This window comes from Pantherophis guttatus, chromosome 1, assembly GCF_059756535.1.
Source record: "Pantherophis guttatus breed Tessera chromosome 1, ASM5975653v1, whole genome shotgun sequence".
Taxonomy (NCBI): Eukaryota; Metazoa; Chordata; class Lepidosauria; order Squamata; family Colubridae; genus Pantherophis; species Pantherophis guttatus.
This window is the reverse complement of record NC_142063.1, coordinates 303521123-303548124: the sequence shown is the minus strand read 5'-3', so window position 1 is coordinate 303548124 and position 27002 is coordinate 303521123. Positions and strand designations below refer to the sequence as shown.

General features: G+C 36.0%; 1 protein-coding gene across 1 annotated transcript; it reads right to left on the bottom strand.

Moving 5' to 3' along the window:
• DYNC2LI1 (dynein cytoplasmic 2 light intermediate chain 1) lies at positions 1-27002 on the bottom strand. Its single transcript, XM_034427673.3, has 13 exons — positions 26901-27002; positions 23356-23473; positions 22192-22226; positions 21225-21294; positions 17385-17473; positions 16613-16799; positions 14707-14775; positions 11517-11594; positions 9189-9265; positions 8677-8747; positions 7021-7118; positions 5483-5575; positions 1-746 (listed from the first exon to the last, which is right to left on the bottom strand). The coding sequence occupies exons 1-13, from the start codon at positions 26912-26914 to the stop codon at positions 684-686; spliced, it is 1062 nt and encodes a 353-aa protein (XP_034283564.1). The 5' UTR covers positions 26915-27002; the 3' UTR covers positions 1-683.

The following is a 27002-nucleotide window of genomic DNA, read 5'->3' as shown; positions in this document are numbered from 1 at the left end:
TGAATTGGAGTTACTTTTTATTGAAATTGTTATATAAAAATGTCATATATATGCATTTATATATGCATGAGAAATCCTTATATATACAATTTATCTTTTACTGAAAACTTTATTTAAAATGTAAATATTTTTCAATGCAGTTTAAATTGGCTTAAACTATTGATGTCTGAAAACATAAAGATGAATTTCCTTATTTTCAAGTATACTTTCACTAAAATCAATAAAATCTGTGCATTCCTCAATTTAAACAAAAACAGTCTGTAAGAAACAGAACTAAATGTGTTAGTTCTGGACTACTCATTGTCCAATAGTTTAAAACGTATCATTTATTGCATGCGCTGATGTATGGAAAAGTTATGGATGCTTACGGCTGAAGTGATAAACAACATACCACAATGTTATACAATTGCAGGAATTATTTACTCAAACTTTTGCTTCAATGTAGCCAACAGATAATATATACGTATACAACTTTTCAATACAATGGCTGGCTATGCTAGCCATCTGGGCAGTAAGACATCAATTTGCTGTTGGTTGATTTTTCAGGTACCCTTTCAATTCTTCTTGAAACAACTGATCTCATGTCATATATTAAATAGCTCTTAAAACCTTATTTGAATCCACTTAAACATATGAAATATAGGTTTAAATTGAAAGCTGGATGAAAGGTAAATAATTCTCAGTCAAGAATCAAATTCTATTTCTTTCCAGGTTTTAGCAGCATTTCTTTTGTACTGTTCTAATTCCTGAAAGGGAAACGGATAGATTGAAACATTAAATCGCAAGATCTCAACGACTGCATTGTACTTTTCAGCTTGCGAATATTATGAATCCAACTGTGCATCTCATTTTATATTCTACTGCAAACATTCAATCATTGAACCTTTCCCTTTGTATCCTACAAATATCTACATACTATACTACTAAAACTCTTGGTCTGATTGTTTATAACCATCACTGGGCAAATTGGTGCATCAGTTTCATTTTTGAAACTGCAAGTGGTGCATAGAATAAGCCATGGTTAAAGAAGTTTTCAGGTACCTTTTTTACTTTAAGCAAACTGTAGTTTTATTTTTTAATTTCATATTGTTTCTGTTTGCCATTCAAATGCCAAGGTTTGCTAGAAAACTACTGAAGTATATTACTGTAAGAGCACTCATACCAACCACTTGCAGTTTCAAAGAGCCCTTACCCAGTGCTATACCGAGGCATAGAAATAGCTTTTTATTTAGTAACTCAAACAGTTCAAAAGTGAATTGATTTTGAATTTTCAAAATGGAAAAGTATAAATGTGGACTAGACGATTTATCATCATAATGAAATGAAAACATTTTTCTTATGGTGTAGGAAGTTAGCACCCACCCCTCTCCTGGAAGAGTGAAATATTTTAGGAAATATGAAAAAGGCAGAATATTATATTTCCCTGGGATAAGCATGTTTTGAAGCAGCTCCCATCTTCCTGCCCCCACCCTTTGTCAATGGGCCATTAAGGCCTGGGCCAGTCTATTCTACATAACAAAGATCTACCTCCTTCAGGCAGAGCCATAGTAGGAATTGCCAAAGATCCAACAAGGATTAGCCCTCTACACAATAGCAGCAGAAACTCACCACATGTGACCTGGGAAGCACATGTGACCGTCAGCCAGCAAGGCCCCCACCCCCTGGGAGTCTGACAACCAATCAGGGTACTCTTTTGGGGCCCCAAGAAATGCAGAGCCAGAGAGAGCATAAAAACCCGAGGATTTTCTGTATCTGCCCCTTTTCTGTTCAGGAACTCAAGCCATGTGATCCTGTCCACCATTAAACCATCTTTCCAAGCAGTCTCCATGTTTCCAGTGTCTGTTTCCCCACTTGGAGCAGAACCCAGAAGGATGTTTCTTCCAACAATGGCATTTCATAAATTATTTGTTTGTCACATATCTTTCTGCAAATTTTGCAAAATTGTTAATTAACTTCTCAAATTGAGTGCATACATTTTCAGCCCCTTCTTGTTCTCCAGATGCATATTTACTTATCTGATCAGATAAGTGGCTTGAATACTAACAACTGTGCAAACAACTTGAAAAATATCAACAATTGTACTAAGTACTAAACAACTGAGCTATAATTGGTTTTTAAAGTAGCCAGAAATTAAATCTAGTGTCATCCATTTCAGGATGTAGCACTAAGATTAGTTTGAATTCTTTTTCAAATGGAAAAGGATTATGTTGCAGCTGTGATCTCCACTGATCAAATAAGACTTAATTCTGAGTTAACTGATTGTGAACCATTCTGAAGAGTTAGGATTAGGAATAGGGAATTTCCTTATTTTAAGTAAAGGTTACCAAAATTACTTTCTAGTAGCAGTCTGATAATGATATAAATAAACATTAATTATTGCATAATACCTCTGAAGTGCATAACACTGACAATATAGGTTTATTCTATCAAATTAATTGTATTAAGAAAATCTAAAATAAACAGAATCTCAAATCCTGTGATTTTAAGTATCTTCTGATAGCAGAGCTTCTTCATTGTCACTACAAGTTAATTTCATTGAAATTTAATAATTAAATTTAATTTAATTATTGCATTCTAGAATAATGGTAGGCTTTTTCCATGGCAGCTGAGCATCAGTGCAAAAAAAAAAAAATCCAAACAGTTTCATTTTAGGACAGATTTTTCTTTGACTTTGAGAAAGATTTGGTTAGAAATAGAGATCCCTAGTACTGCTTCCAATCCGTGGTCCTTAATGTCAGCAGCAATATGAGAAGTATATAAAACTCTATAGATAGACATTCTGAGTCCAAAGAACAACATGAAATGATCAGGGAAAAATGCACGAACTAAAATGCTACCATGCATGAATACCTCCAAGAAACAGAATACAAAGCATTATATTTGACAGTATACCTTTAGCATAAATGCTCTTCTCTCTATAAATGCTTTATCTTTAAAAGAATGTATGGAACAAAGGACTAAAAAAAGGGGCGAAAAGATTAGCTTTCTGAAGCATTTAATACTTATTCTTAAGATAACAGCCATTTCACTCTCAATTTTCATATAATTATGGGAAATCCTAATGCATTTAAAAACTGAATGTAGCTAGGGAATTGTTTTCTTACAGATGTATTCAGGGTTATCTGGCAGCTTTTAAAATCAAATGAAATATAAAAATCCCAAAATGTTTTCATAAAAGCCAGTTCAAATGTTACAATAATCTTATAATAACTGAACTTCAAGTGGAAATTTTAGGGAAATAACTGCAGATAATTTTCTTTTGACAGAAACTTGTCTATTACCATATTTTTCCTGCAATAGTACCAGCAACAAAAGCTGTAGCAACATTCAATGGCATCAATAACGATAACAATCTTTCTAAAAGAAAAGAATGCTGCAACTAAGAAACTCCTAGAAAAAGATTAAATCATATTGAAAATTAATCTTACTGCTACCCTGTTTTTCCTATTTTGTTAATAAAAGCAGCACCCAATCACATTTTGAATGAATGAAAAGCAAGAATGTATATGACAAGCAATTAAACTGAATGCTCTATTCTAAGTGACAAAATAAATTCAGAAACATATCTGAGCTCTATGAAAGTCATAATCCAGTGGAATGTACACACATTCATATACAAATCAGGATCACAATTAATGACCTAAATCTGTCATTTCAAATTTATTTGTAATCTAGTGGAAGTACCCTAGAATATGTATTTAATTGCAGATGATTTCAGCTCCATAAACAAACATTGTATCAGTTAAGATAATAATTTGGTTCACTACTAATGATGTGATCCCTAAGATGCATTTATGTTAAACTAGGTCTTTAAATATAGTGTGGAAATTCAGAATTCAGAAAGTTTTATAGAAAATATGCAGATCTTTAAGATTTTAAAATATGTTATATGGACCTATTTTTACAAAACTAGCTTTTATTTAATGCTAATGCAGTCCAGGCAGTAGTGGGTTCCTCCCGGTTCGGTCCGGTTCGGCTGAGCCAGTAGCAGTGACAATATGACATCACCGAACCGGTTCTCCCCCCCGCCCTCCCCCCACGTTATTCTTACCTTTTATTTGGTCCCACCCCCAATCTATTGCTGCCTCCTGAGTCCCAGCTGATGACTAGAGGGAAAAAAACTGTTTAAACTCTTGCTGCGGGGCTTCCAAGGGCCGTCCTACAGCTGATCAGTGTTAAAAGCAAACAAATGTGTCGGGTCGTAAGTGTGAGGACTGGTCGTAAGTGCGAGGACCTTCCAGAAATGACTCTGACCAGCTACCCACGCCCACCTAGTCACATGACCTCCAAGCCACACCCACAAAATAAGCCACGCCCACAGAACCAGTAGTAAAAAAATATAGAGCCCACCCCTGAGTTCAGGATATTGATCTAGAAACAGTCAAATCAAGGCTAGGAGACTATAATAGTCCCTCAGAATAACTGAATTCAAATCTGACATTTGTTCATACAAACAGATACTCATACAGACATTCTTATTTCATACAAATAAGCACACACCTTTAAAACAATTGTTCATTGTAGAGCCTCCTTAACAACATTGATGAAACATATACTGTATACATTAATGAAAATGTCTCAAATTAATAAAGAGAAAACTTAGATGTTGTTATGGAGTTTGACAGAAGGTGAAAAGCAATTTGTGAATTGGCTAATTGGCATTGAGTTTACTGCTAAATATTTAGGAATCTTTTCAAAAATTATTATTTCCCAATTCGGAAACATATAATACTCAATATTTCTAGATAGGAGAAATAAAATTTGTCTTGGTTACAAAGAAGTACAGCAGTTTACCAAGACTAAAATTTCTATTTCAAATTATTTTAATCTCTATTGAGAATAAGATACTGAACGAATGGCATAGACAAATAATGGCAGTCTAACAAAACATCAAGAAACAAATTCAAGAATTTGCAAGATTCGGAAGAAAGGTATGGCCTAGCAATTCTAAATGTCAGACTGTACTATCATACCAGTTACCCAATGTGGATTTCAGAATAGACTATTCTTATTTATGATTCTATCACCCTAATGGAAAGGACAGACTTTTCACAGGGATTACGTAGATGTATTTGGGTTAATATACATATAAATAAACAATTTTCTAGAAACTAATATTAAACTATCCAATGATAAATATATCTCAGAGAGATTTCGCGGGTCTGGTCTCCTTGCTGGTCCTTCAGTTGTGACATTGAATTTTTTGCTGCTCCTTTGGAGACATGCTAGCTCACAAATCCTCATGTAGAAGTCTTTATCTGTTTTCTTTCTATAGTAACTCAATTGTTGTGTGTTATGTTAGGAAATTATTATTCACAGTGATTTGGAAAAAAAAATTCCTTTGTGATTAAAAGAGGATCTCTCACCAGAAAAGCTCAACTTTACTGGTTGTGGACATATTTATAGCAGCTGAGGACCACCAGATAAATTATCCAGGTTTTATTATAGAAAATATGGCCACAATAGTAGCATAACAACATACCTCATTTTTTTGACTTCGCATAGCATCAACTTCATATTCAGCATATTGTGGATCCTGAGCTGGATCCCTAGCTTCTTTAAAAATGTCTACTTTCTGAAAATATAAAGTAAAAAGTAGAAAAAGTAATTCTATTTACTTGCTTAACTTAAGTGTGCCTTGAAATGTCCCTTAACAAGCGTAGAAAAACATTGTCAGCCCAAGAATCCCTTTTTCCTCTGTTAATTATTTGTTGTGGACTTTTTAGTTGAAAGGCTCTTTATTTGATATTATATTATGATTAATTATATTTATTATTATTAAATATTTAAGTATTTAGTATTATTATTTAGTATTAGTATTTTAGTATTATTTTATTATTATTATTATTATTTTCATTATTATTATTTTATTACCAATCTATTTGATATCCTAATTGGAACTATCTAATGCTGTGAAGGAAGTTACCATTTTTTGCTGCTAAAATAATCAAATTAGAGCCTGCTCCCCTTTCCCTTCACCTCTGAATACAGATTTGTCCATCAAGGACACCAGAACTGTAACACCTCTGGGTTGTTTCAGGCAACTCTTATTAGTAGAGCTAGGTGGCTTGGATGCACCACGTGTGATTTATGCAGTAATAGGCAGAAAAGCAGCTTTGTCTCCACAATATTTAAAGCAAAATGCAAGAAGGTATTCAGTCCACAGTGAAGTTAATACTCCTATAGGAGTATCTGTTTTTTTCCTTTGCAGTTCATTCATATATAGGGCAATTTATGATGAAGGCCCTAGGCCCGTGATGGCGAACCTATGGCACATGTGGCACGTGTAGCCATATCAGTGGGCACACGAACTCAGCTCTGGGGTACGCAGTTGATTTTTGGGTCTTCTGGGCCCACCTCCGGAGGGCCTGGGGGGTTGGGGTGGGGAAGGCCCATTTTTCTTTCTCAACTGGTTCCAGGGCCTCTCTAGGAGTCTGGAGAGGGCAAAAACGGTCTTTCCCATCCCCCCAGAGGTCCTCTGGAGGCCGAAAATGGCCCGTTTAACAACTTCTGGTGGGACCAGAAGGCCCATTTTTGCTGTCCCCAGCCTCCAGGGCCTCTCTAGGAGTCTGGGGAGGGCGAAAATGGCCTTCCCCACCCCCCCGGAGGTCTTCTGGAGACCGAAAATGGGCCATTTGACAACTTCCCAGCCAAGAGGGGGGGTCATGTGCGCATGCGCGGGGCACATAGAATTATGGATGTGGGAACGCATGTATGTGACCCTCCTGCCCTCCCCCCGGCATGCCATGGCAAAAAGGTTAGCCATCACTGCCCTAGCCTATGATGGCTGTGGCCAACTAGGCAGTACTGACTGCTAATAGAACATCAGCTAAAAGACTGGGTTTCCATAGGGATTCTTAAATTCCTTTATTCTTAATGGGATTCAGTTATATTTTATTGGTCCAAACTGTGGTGAACAGAACTAATAATTTGGGTTAATTAGAGGTAATTTAATATATCATTAATAATTATTAATAAAAAAATTATTTATTCTAATATATAAATTAGAAATAAGCCTACCTTTGGGGGAAATATCTTTCCAAAAACCTTTTTCCATAAATCCAAAGGTGTTTGTGCATGCAACTTTCCGATGTCACTATCAGAAACAGGAGGCGGTCCTGACAATTATTAAAAATATTTGTAATAATATTCACTCAACAGTTTAAAAGAGAAGTAAGCCATCTGCCATCTGCTGCCTCTTCCCATTTTCTCCAGGATACCCCTGCCCATCTGAATGTTCACTGGATGATTTGAATCAGTTACTTTGTCTCAGCCCAGCCTACCACGTTTCCCCAAAAATAAGACCCAATCAGAAAATAAGCCCTGGCATGATTTCTCAGGATGCTTGTAATAATAAACCGTACCCCAAAAATAAGTCCCAGTTAAAATTGTCAGTTAGACAGATGCATTTAGTGCCATATTTCCTTGAAAATAAGACCTAACTAACAAATAAGCCCTAAAGTGTCTTTTGGAGCAAAAATTAATATAAGACCCGGTCTTATTTTCCGGAAAACACAGTAGGCTGGGCTAAGAGACAGTAACTGATTCAAATCACCTGGTGAACATTCAGATGGCTGAGGCAACTCAGAACATTAAAACTGCTGTACCACAGCTAACATCTGTTACCCATCTGACTGAGTGTAATTCTTATTGAACTCAATAAGACTTACTGCTGACTAGATAGCTGTAGGATTACATTGTAATTTTTATAATTAGAGTAGTATTGAAGATGTTTGAATCTTTCAAAAAAAATTTGCAAGCTATTTCAATGATATTATACATAAATGCAGTCTTTGATGTTTCAGAACCACTTTTATTTTGTCTGTTTCATCCCTGTACCCCAGGGTGTCAAACTTGATTTCATTGAGGGCCGCATCAGGGTTGTGTTTGACATCAGAGGGCCAGGTTGCGGTGGCTGGAGTTGGGTATGGTCATGGTGATCATGGTCATGGTCATGGTGGGTGTTTGACACAGACTCAAGATGCATTTTTCCTCCTTCTCTTCTTTCTTTCCACAGTTCTTTACTATAACTATTTTCCTATCTCTTCTACCAGATATTACTGGCAAACATTTATTACTTATTCTTCATATTCCACTAAACTTTTTATTTCTAAATTTATACCCCATTGTTAATAATAAATTGCTTTTCCAGGCAGAAAAGCTATTTATACTATTGTATTTTATTATTCAACTAATAATAAAAATACAATAGCATAAATAACATGATAATACAAGATCTAACAGCAGAGGTAAATTTCCAGGAAAGTAAATAGAAATGGCTGTCAATTATACATTGCTGATTGTAGATTAAATGGACTAAAGTATGCAAAATCTGACATTAAACTTCAGTATTAACATAGGATGTTGCTTGATTTCTGTCCATATCAGGCACTTACTTGAGGGCACATAATTGTAATCCAGTCTAATTCAGTCCTCCTGCAGCACTCTGCCAGCCAAAAACGGGCTGCAAGGGGCTGCCTGTGGCCCCCTCCCGGCCCATTTTGGCCAGCTGAGGCACCACGGGCTGGTTCATTGATATTTCCAGGCTGGCTCTGTAGCCAGATCTAAGCATCACGCGGGCCTTGATTTTGACACGCCTGCTGTACTCTCTATATTTTTAAATCTGCATGGGCAATAACTAAATTATAGTCAACCAAATTAAAAAAGATTACCAACCTATTTGACTAAGGGAGTCCATTCCTGCTGGAATAAAAAGTGGTTTACTTGGATCCACTGACATGGATTTGCTTTAAAAATATGAATAGAATAAATTAGTTATAAACATTGTTCAAGAGTTTAATTTGCAACATGTATGAGCAGGACTACGCAATTCTTCATATTCAGTTCCAAAAAGCACTCTGAAGTATGTGAAGGCATAAATGAAACTCCTGCTACAACTCTTTAAATAAATGTGGTTTTCCTGGGATTGCACAATGCAACAAATGCCCACTTGTTACAAATGCTTTGCTCATTTAAAGGAGGAAAATATTCTCTAGACAAAACCTAATTTAAAAACATTTTCAGCACTTGCAACTTTGCTTATTTCATAAATCTTAATTGGGTGGCCAATACAGTATTTGAGAGCAAGGGTCCTTGAACATATAGAAGAGTTGCCTTAAAATCTATTTGCATTTATTTACTGAACATTTTGGACAGGATTGCCATTTGTATAAAATCATATAACTTACCTTCTATCAAAACCAAAGGCCAAATGGTTAATAAGTGCACGTGTTTTCAGCCACAGAGCTTCTGATTTGCTAGTAAACTGAGAGAAGAACATAACAAATTATATTCTTCACATAGTAAAATGTCATACCCAGCCCATTCAAAACTTGCCCCTCTTTTAACATGAATACACTGATTTCTATGACCCATACAGGTAGTCCTTGACTTACAACAGTTCGTTTAGTGACCATTCAAAGTTACAATGGCACTGAAAAAAGTAAGTTATAACAGTATTTTACACTTATGTCCGTTATAACATTCCCATGGTCATGTGATTTACATTCAGATGCAACTGACTCATATTTATGATCGTTGCAATGTCCTGGGATCATGTGATCACCTTTTGTGACCTTCTGACAAGCAGTCAACGGGGAAGCCAGATTCACTTAACAACCGTGTTTCTAATTTAACAACTATAGTAATTCACTTAATAAATATGGCAAGAAAAGCTGTAAAATGGGGCAAAACTCACTTAACAAATTTCTAATTTAGCAACATTAATTCTGGGCTAAATTGTGGTCGTTGAGGAATATCTGTACTTTGATGTAGACATAATATTTCTAAGATTTTAAGAATTCATTTATTCTTAACACAAATAAGATTTAAAGTCTAGTTCACCTCTATCTCCTTTAAAGAGTTAAATATTATCCCTTTTTAAGATACATATTAATTTCTAAAAATCATTATTATCCTAATGTTAATATTTTAAAATAATATAGCATATGTGACAGGTTCCCTTGAAAATAACAGAAAATGTACGGGAAGAGGATTTGGGATCTGAATTCTATAAATGAGCTTGCATTTCTTTATAGCATAAATCTGTCATCCATTTATTTTGGAGAATTGATCATAAAAATCAATTATGATAGTACATTTGTAATTTGCAATGGCTAAAAAAAATAACATGGTGGTAAAATATTTTGAAGAACAATTGCAGCTTGCTTTAATGAAATCTATTTTACATTTTTAACTATATTTTCCAATATACCTAAAAATGTGTTCTAATGTCTTCATTTATATAAAATCATTTTGAGTAGACAGCTGGGTATGGAAAAGGTCCAATCTGAATCTTTTTAATAGAAAACTTTAAAATATATCCATTTTAAACGAATATATTTATCTTTGTACTTCTTAATATTATATAATCGTTTACATACAAATACACAATGGTATCAATGTTGCCAAATGTATACATTTGTTTCTTTTTATTTATTTTTCCTTTTCTACTCTTGTAGTTTTATATTTCTGTATTAATATGTGTCTGTTTCAATAGTAACTTTTAACCTTGAAGGGACCTCTGAAATATACTTAAAGGTGACATCAGAGAGAAGGGAATCCTACTGACCAGCGGTGGGTTTCACATATTCTTACCACCAGTTTACCATGCACGCTGGCTTTGCGCCTTCTGCGCGTGTGCACCCAGCATTCCGTGCATGCGCCCAGCATTCCGCACATGCTTTTTGCTCACACGCGTGCACCTTCCATGCATGCTCTGAGCCTTGAAAATGTGGCTAAATAGGACAGCATTATGCCAGGGCGGACGGGCGGGGGTGGCCCACCCGCAGTTGCTGCTACTGGTTCGCCCGAACCGATCCAAACCGGCTAAATACCACCTCTGCTACTGAGGATCTGCTGGGAAAATATTGATTCTGAAGCATGTCATGAATAAAGTATCTATGCCAACAGATTGATACACTTCACTGAGATTGGTTGGTCAATTAAATATCAATTAGATCCAAACACAATAATGTAATTCCAACTACAACCCAGTAATTTAATTCAGAAGCTATTAAGTGTCCACACAGAAAAAACTAATTCATTGCAACATAAAAATAATGATTTTTTAAAAAATACATTAGAATTTTCTTTATTGAAGAATACTTGAAATAACCATAACCTTTCTACACTTTAGATTTAGACCCATACTATTCATAGTGTTACAAACTTATTTTTGTATTTATTTTGATTGTATTATATTTTATAAATAAAATGTGCCAGTTTTTTCCATCTGGCAAATAATTGAACTTTTCATTCATTTATGTTCCCTTACAGCATATCTTTTTCAAACCTGGCAGGCTCAATATTAAGCAGCATTCTATATGTACCAGTAATTGTATTTGACATTTATATACATATATTTTATAGGACTGTTTTAAAATATATATTTTGTAAGATGAGATTTGCTTTTTTCATTCCTGCTACACAGTAAGTTTTTATTTTCAGTGAAACCAACAGACTCAAAAAGATTAAATAACAGTTGGATTGTACTTCTGAAATACAATCATACATACCGCTAAAGATGCACCATAATAATGAGCAACAAATCGAAGTGTCTTGTATATTATTTTTTTCATCTCAGAGTCAAATTCCTAAAAAAAATAAATAGCATCCTAGGAATTTTACAGTATATAATAGTGTTACATTACATATTTTTAAACTAAGAGGTAACTATTTAAAAATTATATCAAATGTTAACTTTCATCTCAGTATCAGCAAAACTGTATTATTATTTCTCTGAAAGGTAGCAAGTAACCATGGTGTTGTTATTAAATTATCAACATATCTGAAAGCAGAATTATAGAGATGGATTATTTTTATCAACTTTTGGTATAATAAATTGAAAATGATCCTAAGCATATATGGACATGTTTAAATGTATTATTATTACTAGAAATAAATTAACGTAATGAATATGCCAATGTATATGGTGAACTTTTCCAATAATGGCCAATTATTCAAACTATAGCTAAATAATAGAGACAGTTTCCAAGCATTAACTAAGATCTGATCTACATATAATTGTTCTAGTCCAATAAGTCTTGATTTATTAGGCTATGAATAAATATCTGTACTGCTTGAGGGACTCCCAAGCAAGCAATGTAGGAGGGCTGCAGGAAGGTGGGAGACCCCATGCAGGCCATGCACAAGTTGGGGGAGGAAATGTTGTGGTATGAGCACAGGGAAACTGGGGAAGGAGGGCATGGGGTGCATGTGAGGGCAGAAAGGCAAGGGAAGGAGGGCACAGATGTGGGCAAGCGTAGAGATGCCAGGGAAGAAAGGTAGGGATTATGTGTAAGTAATGGAAAACTGGGGAAAGAGGGTGTGGGGTACATACAATTTGGAGAATAGTGTGAGTGGCCGTGGGAAGGCCAGTAGCTGCCTCACATAAGGCCAGGCTGGGCAAGCCTCATCGCAGTGGAAGACAGTAAAGGTTGGGTGGGTGTGGCAGAGCCTGCAGAGTGCACAGTCGTGGTGGTCAGTGGTGGGTTCCTCCTGGTTCGGCCTGGTTCCCCCGAGCCGATAGTGGTGACGATATGATATCACCAAACCAGTTTTGCCCCTGCGCCCCCCCCGCGTTATTCTTACCTTTTATTTGGCCCCACCCCTAATCTATTCCTGCCTCCTGAGTCCCAGCTGATGGCTAGAGGAAAAAAAAACTGTTTAAACTTTTGCCGCGGGGCTTCAAAGGGCCGCCCTACAGCTGATCAGTGTTAAAAGAAAACAAATGAGTAGACCAGTGCCTGCAAAAGTACATGAGTAGATCAGTGCCTGCAAAAATAAATGGGTAGACCAGTGCCTGCCAAAATACATGAGTAGACCAGTGCCTGCCAAAATACATGAGTAGATCAGTGCCTGCAAAAATACACTGCTCAAAAAAATAAACGGAACACAAGCAGAAGACATCTGAGATCTGAATGAATGAAATAGCCTTATTAAATACTTTGTTCGTTACATACAGTAGTTTTGTGTTCCCTTTAGTTGTTTGAGCAGTGCATAAACTACTGTATGTAAAGAACAAAGTATTTAATAAGGCTATTTCATTCATTGAGATCTCGGATGTCTTCTGCTTGTGTTCCCTTTATTTTTTGAGCAGTATACATGAATAGATCAGTGCCTGCCAAAATACATGAGTAGATCAGTGCCTGCCAAAATAAATGGGTAGATCGGTACAGCTCTGCAAGCAGTTAAAAGCCTGGTAGACCAGTACCTCTGCTAAATCCTAAATAATTGTCAAATGACCATCAAGCCACGCCCACAAAACAAGCCACGCCCACAGAACCGGTAGTAAAAAAATTTAGAACCCACCCCTGGTCGTCGTGGCTGGGGCTTTGTGTTGTGATGCTGGGTGGCTGGCTGCGGTGTGAGGCTTAAGGTGCGAAGGAGTGATGTTATATACAGAGGCCGAAAGGGTAGAGATGGGGAGGCAATAGAGGTGAGGAGGATTTGAAGCACTCCTGTGGCTATGTGAATGGGCTGTCAAGCACCTGAATTTTGATCATATAACTGCAGAGGGGGTGCAACGGCCATAACCTTGGGGACCACGTGTAAATGCCATTTGTTCAGTATTGCTGTAACCTTGGTTGCTGAACGAATGGTCATAACTTCGAAGATTACTTGTATTAAATCATAAGATAAATAAGAATAAAAGAGGGATAGCATGGCTTCAAGATGATTGTGCTTTAACTAGCGTGTAAGTGGGTAAGTTATGGATATTTCACTAATGGACATTTGATCATAATTACACTATTTCTGCTGAAGTTATAATTCTGATCAACTTCAGCTGCCTGTCTATATATTTCAAACTTGTTTTAACTATATCTCATCAGGGCCTGTTCATTCTGTTTTTGGAATATGGCTGAATCATCTTGAAGGAATATGATTTCTAAAGCAAGCTATTGAAGGAACCTAGGTTTACAATGCTAGGAATTATGTATCGATTTGGTATGAATGTTTTATCTTGCTACCAAAGTACTAAGAATGAAAGCTTTCTAAAATATACCAAACCCTACCAAATAATGCTTAGAAATTGCATAACATTTAAGAATGCAAAAGGAATGTGTTTATTTTTGTTTTTAAATGCATTAAAATGAGATCGTGAAAGGAATATGTGTTGATGGTAAGCTATATAATATTAAAAGTTTAAGGAACACACAAATTATGAATCATATTGAGGCTTAAAAGATTTCTTTAGGAGGGAATTCGTAGAGAACAGGTCTTTGTTACTAATTTATCTCATTTATCTCATTTTAAGTCTTATCTTGTTACTAATGTATCTCATTTTCCAGGGCTTCTTAAGCTGATCAAGATGGTCCTTCAAAAAAAATCATGGCTTCAAAAACTTATTTTATAAATCAATGCCAGGACTTTAGAAAGTGAAGCTATCATTCAATTCTGATCAGAGGAACACATCAATTGTTAAGTGATAAAAGTGTACATTTGCTACAGAAAGAAGAATATACTAATGATTCACTCTTTTTAAAACAGATACTATACTGTTTGCCAGAAACTTCACTGTTACATAAGTAACTTATTCATTTCCAATGGTAACCATACTTATTACATTCCTTGGCATCAATAAACTAAAGGGAAAATAATATTTATCACAAAAAAACATATATAATGAAATTATTTTAAAAAATAAAAATCCAAACTCACCAAATTGTACATAATAGAAAAAAAACTTAAATGAGCATTACTTACATGAAATAGATCATATTTGCTTCCAATTAGAACTAGTGGAATTGGAAATGGGTCAATTAGCTCACGATCCTAATAAGAAACAACAGTACTGTTATCATCAATTGCAAATGTAATGACAATTTGCTGAAAAAATAAAGCTCCATATTATATAGACAACTATCATTTCTCAATATAAGCTTTGAATAAATAAAATTTAAGACTGCACAGCAATTAACCTGTGTGATCAAATGGGGATGGCTATAACTCACTAGTGGCTTAAGCTACTGCTTTGAAATGTGAAGGAAGTTACACAGTAGCAGAAGCTGGACAGGAAGAAACTGACTAGGTTCTGAGATTGGTGGGAATGGTTTCCTCTTGTCCAGGACACCTTACCTTTGCACTTACTGTATATGTGTGATTTTCATAACAGAAAAAGTGGGAAGGTGCTGGGGCTCTTCCTACTCCAGAGTGTTAGTGAATTGGAATCAATGTAATAAATGAAGCAAGACAGGAAATATATTTGTCATAAGAACATATATAGTACTGTGATGGATAGATCTTTAGTTCATCTAGTCCAGCACTATCCTCACAGTGGCCAGTCAGTTGCTCAAGGAAGCCTAATAGTTTCGCAGCAGATGAAGTCATACTTCCATCAAGCTAACAGCCATTGATCTCCATCACTTCCATGAAATGAACTGGTCCGTACCTTATTTTTTGAATCCAGCTAACCTTATAGCCAGCACCACATTTCATGATAGTAAATTCCAAGGTTCAATTACTTGTATAAAAGAAATATTTGATTTTGTCTGTCCCAAATCGTCCAGAATTAAGTAAATCTGGTTCTAGTAATTCAGGAATAGGAAAATAGCTTCTTCTTGTCTACTTTATTCACACCATGCATTCTTTGTATACCTCAAAATATTCCCTCTCATTTGTCTCCTTTCAGCCCTAAAGGTCCTAAAAGTCATAATCTTCCCCAATAGGGAAGTTGCCCTAATCCCTTGATCATCTTAATTACCCTCTTCTGAATCTTCTGTAGTTCCACTACATACTTTTTGAGATGCAGTTACCAGGACTATTTCAGATGTGGCTCCACCATTGATTTATAAGTGCATTATGACACTAAAATCTCTATTTTCACTGCCAGAGTCAAAACTGGTTCTTCCCCATCTAGACCCACACATTCTCTAGGCACTGAGAAAACACTTTGACAACATTACTTAAATGGCCTGGGGCAGAGATGTACAAGGGAGTATCATCAGTGTCATCAGCATAGTAATGATACTTAATCCCACACTGAGGAATGACCTCACTCAGCATATAGAATATGCAAAACTTCTATACAAGACAAAAGCACCAGGTATATTTTCAATGACAGCTTTGGCAATCTATTTTACTTTCTTCAAGAGAGCAAATTACCAATTGAGTGTCAAGGGCTGGTATTAACTTCCCTAAAAATTCATATTTAATTAGTTGTCATGTTATCAAAAGACACTGACTTTGTGATAGACACTTGAATAAGTGCAAAGTATAGAGTTGTATTGAAGGTTGTTGGAACTACATTTTTTCCTTAAAACTATAGCTTCCTTGAGTTGCCTTGCCAGGTAACAAAAATGTATAGAAGTTATTACCCTCATTTGAAAAGGAGATTATAAAACCAATATCAAAGTGCTTCTGTAAAATCGTATCTCCTGATTGTTGTAACATGCCATAACAATAGCATTAGATGTCTAACTCATAAGAAACCTTATCTCCTTTCTGCTCCTGCTAAATTTTCATTAAATTGCTATAATTTTCCATTGAACAACTTCTTTTATATCTAATAAATTTTCACTCATGCGTGAAAATATAAAAGAATTGTTTATGATTCTCAAAACAATTAACTTTGTATGAGATTGTGACATATGAATAAAATACTAGTTCTTACAGGATGATCCTTTGGCACATTGTTCCACATCTTCCGCTTAATTTCAGTAGCTATTTTGGAATTGTTTTGTCCCAGTTTTGATATAATTCTGTCTACATGCTTTCTAGTGACTTGTAGAAGACTCTCCATGGTTGGCCAGAGTTCATTTGGTTTGGAAAGATCCAAGACAAGAATAATAGCAAATGTCCTATAAAAAGAAGCCTTATTTTTTTAAGATATCACCTTAATATTTCACTCATGAGAACTTCAATATGAATCAAAACATCCCTTCCCAAAGTCTTAGCAAATTTACCTAAACATTAAAGAAATACATTTTCCCTTGAAAATGGCTTAAACTTTACAGAATCTTTTACTATGCTGTTTTATTAGTTGGATTAATAAAACCTGTTACTATGGATTAGCAAATGGTCCAAGAGTATCTGAAATAGCAGTACTGGCAAAGATAAAAAGACAAAAATTAGATTCTTTCCAATTTAAGAATATAAATCATACTACATTTTTAATTACTCCCACAAATAGCTAAAACTAGCATAGTTAGCTGTATTATAATAAAAATTGATGACTCCTTGGATGATGTTAGAATCGCACTATTTAGACAGGATTGATTATACAAATCTCCAATTCTAACATTGGCAGAAAACTTTCATGTAACTAAATCCAAACTACTATCTACAAGAAAAATTACTGAGCACTTAAATACAAATAAATTTAAATTTGAAATACTTTCTGTAAAATGAAATTACTTTTGATAATTAAGCCTTTCATTACTTACCTTATGTTAACTGCCATTATTGGTATAGGGATTAAATCCAACAACGAAGTTCCACCACCTAATTCCCAAAAGTGAGCAATATCTTTAGGCTGAAAATGTAATAGGAAAAAACCCTCACATTGTAATGTCTTGATGCATTAGTAGCATTTAAAAAATTTATATAGCTGTGTTTTCAATTACATAATTTCTCAGGTGTCAAAAATGCTAAGATACCAGTAGGATTATTACATAAAATCTAAGGCATTTTTGGTTCTATCTAAATAGACTTCAATTAAATATAAATATTATTTATGTATTTATTTTATTTTATTTTAATTTATTTATTTGTCAAGCATATATAAGATAACAGGTAAAAGTATAAACTTAATTTGAATACATGAAAACAGTAAGGGTAAAAAGAATATTAGGACAGGGATGGTAGGCACGCTGGTGCACTGATGCACGCCCCTTACAGACCTCTTAGGAATGGGGTGAGGTCAACAGTAGACAGTTTAAGGTTAAAGTTTGGGGGGTTTGGGAAAGAAACTAGAATCAGGTAGTGCATTCCAGGCATTGACCACTCTGTTACTGAAGTCATATTTTCTGCAATCGAGTTTGGAGCGGTTTACCTTGAGTTTGTATATATTATTTGCTCGTGTATTGTTGTGGTTGAAGCTGAAGTAGTCATTGACAGGTAGGACATTGTGGCAGATAATTTTATGAACTACACTTAGATCAGACAGAAGTCGGTGTAGTTCTAAGTTGTCTAAGTCCAAAATTTGAAGTCTGGTGCATAAGGTATTTTATTGCGGGTAGAGGAATGGAGGACTCTTCTCGTAAAATATCTCTGGACTCTCTCAATTGTATTTATGTCTGATATGCAGTGCGGGTTCCAGACAGATGAGCTGTATTTGAGAATTGATCTAGCAAATGTTTTGTATGCTCTAGTTAGTAGTACAATATTACCAGAGAAGAAGCTATGCAAGATTAGGTTAACAACTCTTAATGCCTTTTTGGCAATGTTTTTAGAGTGGGCTTTGGCACTTAGATTTTTAGAAATGAGTACTCCAAGGTCCTTGACAGAGTGAGGGTCATCTACAATGTCATGTCCATCTAATTTGTATTTTATCTTTTGTTTTGTTTTGCCAATGTGCAAGACAGAACATTTGTTGGTTGGGATTTGAAGTTGCCACTTGTTAGACCAATCTGACACATAGGTCTTTTTGAAGGGTAGTTGAATTGTCAGTGGTGTTGCACAGTTTAACATCATCAGCGAAGAGAACACAGTTTTTTTTAATATGATCGCAAAGGTCATTTATGTAAAGTATGAAGAGTGTTGGACCTAAAACACTGCCTTGGGGAACACCACTATTAACAGGTACAGGATTTGATAGAGCGCTTCCTATTTTGACCACTTGTTGTCTGTTTGACAGGAAGGCAGCTATCCATTCATGTAGGAGTCCAGAAATGCCATAGGATTTTAGTTTTAGAAATAATTTTGTTGTGTACCACTGAATCAAAAGCTTTACAGAAGTCTATGTAAATTGTGTCTATTGCTTTGACCTGATCAAGATGTGTAGTCCATATGTTTTTGCAATGTAGTAGTTATAGATTACAGGATAATTTTTTTCTGATACCAAATTGTTTGTTGGAGAGTAGGTTGTTTGTCTCTAGGTGGAGTGTAATAGATTGGTTAATGATTGATTCCATGACTTTGCAGGTGATACAACATAAAGAGATTGGTCTGTAATTTTCAACTAGGCTAGGGTCTCCCTTTTTGAAGATAGGGATGACCGTGGCTTGTGACCATTGGTAGGGCAAGGAGCTGGTACTGAAAGATTTTTCAAAAATTATGCTTAGAGGTACTGCAATTGCAGTGGAAAGCTTTTTTAAGAAGTATGCACATAGTCCATCAGGTCCAATAGATAGAGATGGTTTTAGATTGCATAGTGCCTTTTCAACGTTGTCTTCTGTAAAATCGATATGTATAAGATCACCGTAATCGTTGTAATTGTCTGTATTACGACTGGGAAATATTGGGTATGTGTTGTTGCTGTTTACAAAGACTGAGACGAAGAATGTGTTAAAGAGATTGGCTTTAACGATTTCGTCAATACAGTCTTCGTCATTTGGTCCTTTTAGGGGTGGGATGGATCTCGAGTCTTTAAGTTTGTTGTTTACAAAATTATAGGAGGCACGTGTGTATTTTGTGCGAAGAAAGTTTTCCTCTAGCTTTATGTGATAATTGGTGCATTCAGTCTTTATTAGTTGGCATAAGATTTGTAGCGGTTTTTACCATACCAAAACCTATGATTAGCAGATATAGATTGCAATGTACTTTACAAACAAATAACACTATGAATAAGTATAAAAAACACTACCATTCTTGCTGGAGTCAACATAAAGAAACTGCTTTATTGCCAAGAAAGACAGAGAATATGTCCAGCTAACCTTACACTACCTAAGCTCATCTGGAACCTACTTAACAGAAAACATATTGTTGCTGGCACCTGTAGCATTAGGAAGTAGAGGAAGTGAAGTCAAAAGTATATTCCTTTTTCATATGTAGCTAATATGAGGATCAGGGAGCTAAAATATTACTTCACTAGTCCTATGAGAAGACTTTGTTCTCATATTAGCAGACTTTCATCTGATTCCTGAGGTGGCTGGATATGTTTATCATATTATAATAGATGACAAGGATGACACTGGCATCTTTTCTTTGGAGATTTGCTGAAATTGAAAATTGTGCAACTATATATTTTGTGATGTTGATGAGAAAGAGAACTGCCAGAACAGCAATCAGGGTTTGTCAAATAACAAATCTACTGCACAGACTTAAAAATAGAAGAAGGCAAAACTGAAACACTAGATTAAGTGAACTACAACTGAAAATGTGACTTATAAATGCAGATAATAGATGAGACAAAAACAAGAAGAAACTAATATGGGCAGATGAATACAAGAAATATAATATAAAAGTGGGAATCAATTTATTTACTTTATTGGAGATAACTATATTTTTGTTGAGAGATGATATAGATACATTGCAATCTATATAGCAGTGATGGAGCTGCGATATCCTTTTCCGGACTGAATGCCCAAAGTGTGTGTGCACAAATGCGCATGCGTGCAGCCGCTCCCCCAAAATGCAATGCACGTGCAACCCCCCCGCATGTGTCCCAGCCCCCACACATGCACGTGCAGCCACCTGCATGCGCCCCACCCCATGCATGCATGCATGGTGCCCCGCATGCACCCCGCTCTCCCGCGGATGCGCGCACCACCCTTGCATGCGTGGCAGAGACCCGAAGACCAGCTGGCTGGCAGGGTGTGCACACGCATGCGCAGCGGAGCTGAACTGGGATGACTGCTCATGTGCCATCAGAGAGGGCGCTGTGTGCCACCTCTAGCACACGTGCCATAGGTTCTTCATCCTGGCTATATAGTATATTCATTTACTCATAAGGCAGAAAGAAACCACTCTAAATCTGCATTGAGGCAATACTTTCCAGACCTGGGAACCTCACATGATTATATCAGACAATAACTGTCAATTTTCACTAGTTTGATGTCAATTGAAATATGGTCAAAAAGAAAACTACAAATTTACGAAGACTTACGATGCAAATACATAATACTGTTTCCAACACTGCAAAGTAATTTACTGAAAATACAAGTTTTTCAAAGCTCATTATAATATTAATGTAAAGTGGCCAAAGGCTTTTACTAGATAGTGCTCAAGATTTTTGTGATATGAGATGTAATGCACTGCTCACTATACATCATGCTGCAATTCTCAAACCCTAAAGATTAATACAATAGCATTCACAGACAACTTTACCAAATCAATATACTTACTGTATTATGCCCCTTTGCTCTTCTTCCAAAAGTATATTCCAAAGCTAGGGTTGGTTTTGGAACTTCATCTCTAAAAGATTAGAATATCCCACCCACCAAATTTGCAAAATTACTGACAGGCTAAGAAAAATTATATTATAATGTTAAATATTATAAAAACAAGTAGTTTGCACAAAACTTTCCACTTACATTCCACAGAAGAAAAACTGGCTGGGGAAAATTATTTCTAATGACTACATTGGAATGAAATCTCTATGTAATAATTAAATTTAAAACTATTACAATTTCCAGTAGATTATTTCTAATAACTATGCAGTTAAGAACAAAAATCTAATAAAGCCGAATAGAAACTTAAGGAATCATAAAGAGTTAAATATGTATATTTAGGAATGTTTACTCTTTATATTTGGAGTTTTAAAAAAAAGAAAATTTGGCAAAATGAATATACAGCAGAAATAGAATTTGCCAATACAATGTCTCTAGCCGCTAAAGAACTAATAGTACTACTTAATGACTACCAACAATTTAATAATAAAAAAGCAACATTTCAAACAAGAGTCAAATATCTTATGGTTCTTGCAAGATATATTGATTTCATAAATATGTTGGTGCTTAAACTGCCACAAAAGCTATTGGTTATTTTAAAGCACATAGCTAGTTTGCTAGAAATCAGAAAAGATAAGGTTCAAAGCAAGTGGGAAATGGGAATACATTCTGAGTTTTTGATAAACTCTGAGGGACCCAAAACAAACCGTAACACTGAAGTATCACTTGTTGAAAGGTAGGTGCATGTTAAATCCTATAACACTTCTGCACAAACACATTTAATCTGATATTAACTATACAGTGCTCTTTATATAGTTTCTTCTAGACTGTTTGAAAATAATTTATTATATTGTATTCCTATGAAGATATTGTTGATAAATACTTTGAAAATATAAAATACTTTCAAAGTTTAAACACATACCTGTCAAGGCACCTCAATATAATACTAGTCTTACCCTAGAAATTAAAAACAAAGAATGCTACTGAAATGTCAGTGATTCATACATATTGTATCATTCTACATGCTGTAAAGTATTCTTTAAAATAATTTCTAAGAAAATATTTGAAAATTACAAACATAGCCAATTATACATCATATGATTATTGGAAAGTTAGCTTCTACTTTTTATCAGAATGTAGCTGTGCTGGTATTATTACTATTAATTATTCAAAGTATTGGAAATGACATTATTAATAATAACAACAGGACACTTAAATGCAAGAATGACAGTAGCTATCTGTCTACCAATTACATTCATATGAGGAATCATTGGTAATTGTATATAGAAGGTTAATCAAATAATGTGTTTCTACAGGAAGTGGTTTTAACTGATGAGATGGAAATAAAAAACAATGCATGTAATATACATAACCTTCAATATATAATTTATTACTTTATGCTATAAGGATTAAACTGTTGGAGAAAACAGTCTATTTATGATGTGTTGTTCTTGCATTTCTATAAAAATAAATACATGATTGCTTAGGTTTTAGAATGACTTTTATTTTTAAAATGCTGATTCCATTCATTTTGGGTATTCTCATTTAAAAAATAAGGCCCACTGAGATTGGTTATACTGAGATATAGCAGAATATGTCAGCAGTTCAAGTTTAAGTTTGTTCACTAAGCCAGCCTTCTTCAACTTGATGTCTATCAAACTGACTCAGACACCTCCCACAACGTAAAATATTAAAAACTGGGAACTGAATCCCAAAATATTTGCAGATATGGGCTGGATAAAGTTACAGGAGGCAATCATTGTCACTAGAACACACAAGTAAGAAATACACTTAGTACAGATAGTCTTTGTTTTGCAACCACAATTGAGACTGGCAACTTAGTTGTTAAGCAAATTGATCACTAAGCAAAACATCACAATTTTACAATTTTATTTCAGCTTCCCTTTGCTTTATGAACTTACATTAAGCAAAATGCAAAAATTAGTCACAAGGTTACTTTTTCATCACGGTGGTAACTGTGAAAGATTGCTAAACAAGTTGACTGCTAAAGGAGGACAACTTATTTTATTATATATTTAAAACACAAAGTATTCTGCTTAAATAAAAGTCAAATACAGATCATTACCCCATTTTTATTTCCTAAAAAGAATAACGATCTTTCACAACATTCCAGAATGTCTCTGCCATCTTCACTGTTTTCTCTTTTCTCAACTTCCGCTTTAGCAATATCCCATATAGTGTCACTAGTAAAGAAAACAAAATACAAATATCTTCAAACAGAATATGTCCCAATAAGTGCAGTTAAAGAAGCCAGTTCTGAATTAGTAGTTAAGCATTGGACTAGAAACCAGGAGACTGTGAATTCTAATTCCACCTTAGGCACGAAGCCAACTGGTGATCTTGAGCCAGTCACTCTCTCTCAGCCCTAGAAATGAGGCAATGACAAACCTCTTCCAAAAAACTTTGCCAAGAAAACTTTGTCAAGCAGTCACCAGATGTTAATACTGATTCAAAGGCACACACACAAAAACAAAAAATTCATTTAAGAAGCTTCTTTGACAAACATTTCTTTTCTTTCTTCACTGAAATTGGGAACACTAATAAATACCAAATACTAGCATATTTTTAAACTAAAATTATTTATCTTAATTGGCTATGATATGAATTACTGGCTACAAATATGTACTTATTAAAATCAGAATAGCACTGAGAATCATTAAAATCATTAAAATGCATGAGAGTAGTTTGTGAAACTTGAATTCTAAACTGTACAGACTGGCATTCAGTTTTGCTCTGTTTTCACATTAATACATTTTTCCTTTATTGTAGGATAAAGGCAGGAATGCCTCTTTTTACTGATCGCTAACTCACAAGGGGTTACTGGCTAATTGACGTTTATAAATGATAAATGACTATACATTATAGTTTTTCTCAGTAAATAAAAGAACAAGAAGAATGCTTTTGACTCATTTGTTTAATTGGATTCTTTATCTAGTTTTAGGCCTTGTGTGGAGAACAGATTACGTTTTGGGTCAATTTAGAGTTCACAAACAATAACATGGTTGCGTTAAGATGCACACTTAAACTAATACTCTGTTGAAGCACTTGTTGTTTTTATAACAGCATTCAGTCTTTTGGGGTAGAAGCCTATCAGCATGGCACATCTTGCCTTGGGAATCACTATAAATGAGACTTAATTCAGTAGGACTTCATTCTAAGAAGTATGCACTGATCTGTACTCTACCATGGTAGTCATAAAAGTAAACACTCTTTTAATCATTACTCCTTCATGGATGCAGTGGATATACAAAGTCTACACACCCCTGTTAAAATGCCAGCTTTTTGAGATGTAAAAAAAGCCCAAACCTGAATCCTATAGAACAGGGGTGTCAAACTGGCAACCCGCAGGCAGGATGCATCATGTGCAAGCCACGCCCACCCTAGCTCCATGACGAGGAAAAACGTCACAATATGTCACATGACGGCAACGTGACGCGGCGAGTTTGACACCTGTGCTATAGAAAGTCTGTGGGGATAACCTGAAGAAGGCTGTGCACAGGAGATGACCTTGCAATTTGGAGCACTTCTGGAACGATTCCCAAGGCAACATATTCTATGTGCCAGGCTTCTACCCCAAAATACTGAATGCTGTCATAAAAACAAGTGCTTCAACAAAATATTAATTTAACGGTATGCATTTTAATGCAACCATGTTAATATATGTTTTTTTATTTTTATTTTTGCTACCTAAATGATTTGTTTGTTTTTCAATTGAATTGTACAGCTTATGTGTTATATTAGCATGGAGAGCACTTGCCTATAAAGTCACTAAGAATCAGACACATGCTATGATAAAGGTAGAAAAAATGCAGAATTGGTCTGATTTTTTTAAAATGGAAAAACCTAACATTTTAACAGGGGTGTGTAGACTTTCTATTTACACTGTATGTCCAGGTAGTTTCTTTGGCAACAGCATGGAACTGGTTTGCCATTGATTTCCACGGGAACTTCTTCATCTCATTAGCAGATACAGGTAGTCCTTGATTTACGACCACAATTGAGCCTGAAATTTATGTTGCTAAACAAGACATTTGTTAAGTAAATTTTGTTGCATTGATGACTTTTCTTGCCATAATTGTTAAGTGAATCTGGATTACTCATTGACTTTGCTTGTCAAAATGTTTCAAAATGTGATCACATGACCTCAGGACACTGCAAGCGTCATAAATACGAGTCAGTTGCCAAGTGCCTGAATTTTCACATGATCATGGAGATGCTGCAGTGGTCGTAAGGGTGAACCTTGATCATGTCACTTTTTTCAGCGCCGTTGTAACTTTGAACGGTGACTCAATGAACTGCTGCAATCGAGGACTATCTGTAATTCCGGCTAATAAGATCATATTTGAGTTTCATTAAATTTCAAGTGCGTGTGTGCTTGTCCCAAATTCCCTGACAGCATATCCTGTTCCCATCCCATAGGTCTTTTCAATTGCCAAAAGCACAGTGACCACTTGACTAACAAAGCCATGTATGGTGATGATGGCAGAATCTGCAAGGAGAAGCGGACTTCTACTTAGTTGTTATTACAGGTAGTCCTCAATTTACAACAGTTCACTTAGTGACCGTTCAAAGTTACAACAGCACTGAAAAAAAGTGACTTGTGACCATTTTCCAGAGTTACGACCTTTGAAGCATCCCCATGATCATGTGATCAAAATTCGGATGCTTCGCAACTTGCATGTATTCATGACCGTGGCTGTGTTCCAAGGCCATGTGATCCCCTTTTGCGACCTTCTGACCAGCAAAGTCAATGGGGAAGTCTGTTTCACTTAACAACCGGGTTACTAAATTATCAGCTGCAATGATTCACTTACCAGCTGTGGGAAGAAAGGTTGTAAAATGGGGCAAAACTCACTTAACAAATGTCTCTCTTAGAAATGTTGGGCTCAATTGTGGTCCTAAATCAAGGATTACATGTACAGCAGGTGGTGGTGGTGGTGGGGAACCTGGATCCGATCACAACAGATCGCCGAGCTGGCTTGTCGCCTGTGCGAGTCAGCATCTTCTGAGCAGCGCAGCGGGAAGGCAGACCGCACTGCTCCCGGTCGCTTCCATTTTCACCCTTTGCGCCTCTGACCGTTTGAATCAACTTGTTCGCCCGCTTTAGATCCAGAGGGTGGGATCCCACTCAGTGATCGCGCGACACCGTCGCTGCTCGTTCGCCACTTTTAGGGCGGAAAAGTATGGAAAAATGCATTTGTGGCTCCTGCCGCCGCCCCGAGACAAGAGTTGTGTGCCGTCAAGATGCCCCTTTTGGCAACAGCACCCTTCTCCGCCGGCGAAGGGACGAACAGCGGCCCAGCGAGCTTCACTCTCCCTCCGAGAAAGAAAGCGAGCGAAAAGTGGCAACTTGGGCAACAAACGGCGGGGATTTTAGGCCGCGATCTACTCCCCGATAACCATGGCAACGGCGCCTCAGAATCCCACTTGCCGTCGCTTTCTCTCTCGCTGGGGCAGCGAGGAGGGATGGGGTTCCGGAATGCAAAATAGTCCGGCCGATTATTGATATAAGGCACAGGACGCACAAGTCTCCCCAGAGCAGGAATAGCCCGTGTAACACGTCACGGGTCCCCACTAAGGCAAACCCAACCCGAAAGGTCTTCTCTTTACCTGGCCCCAGGCATCTCTTCTCAACTTCGTCAAAAACGGCACCGACAATTGTAGGCCTTGATCTACTCCCAGATCGCCATGGCAACAGCGCCTAACCTGCGA

Excerpts from the sequence above, each read along its gene's own strand:
- DYNC2LI1 (XM_034427673.3), bottom strand. Across the intron at positions 8,748-9,188 it reads GCCTTTGGTTTTGATAGAAG|CAAATCCATGTCAGTGGATC; the intron begins GTAAGTTATATG and ends ATATTTTTAAAG. Across the intron at positions 5,576-7,020 it reads GAAAGATATTTCCCCCAAAG|AAAGTAGACATTTTTAAAGA; the intron begins GTAGGCTTATTT and ends TTATATTTTCAG.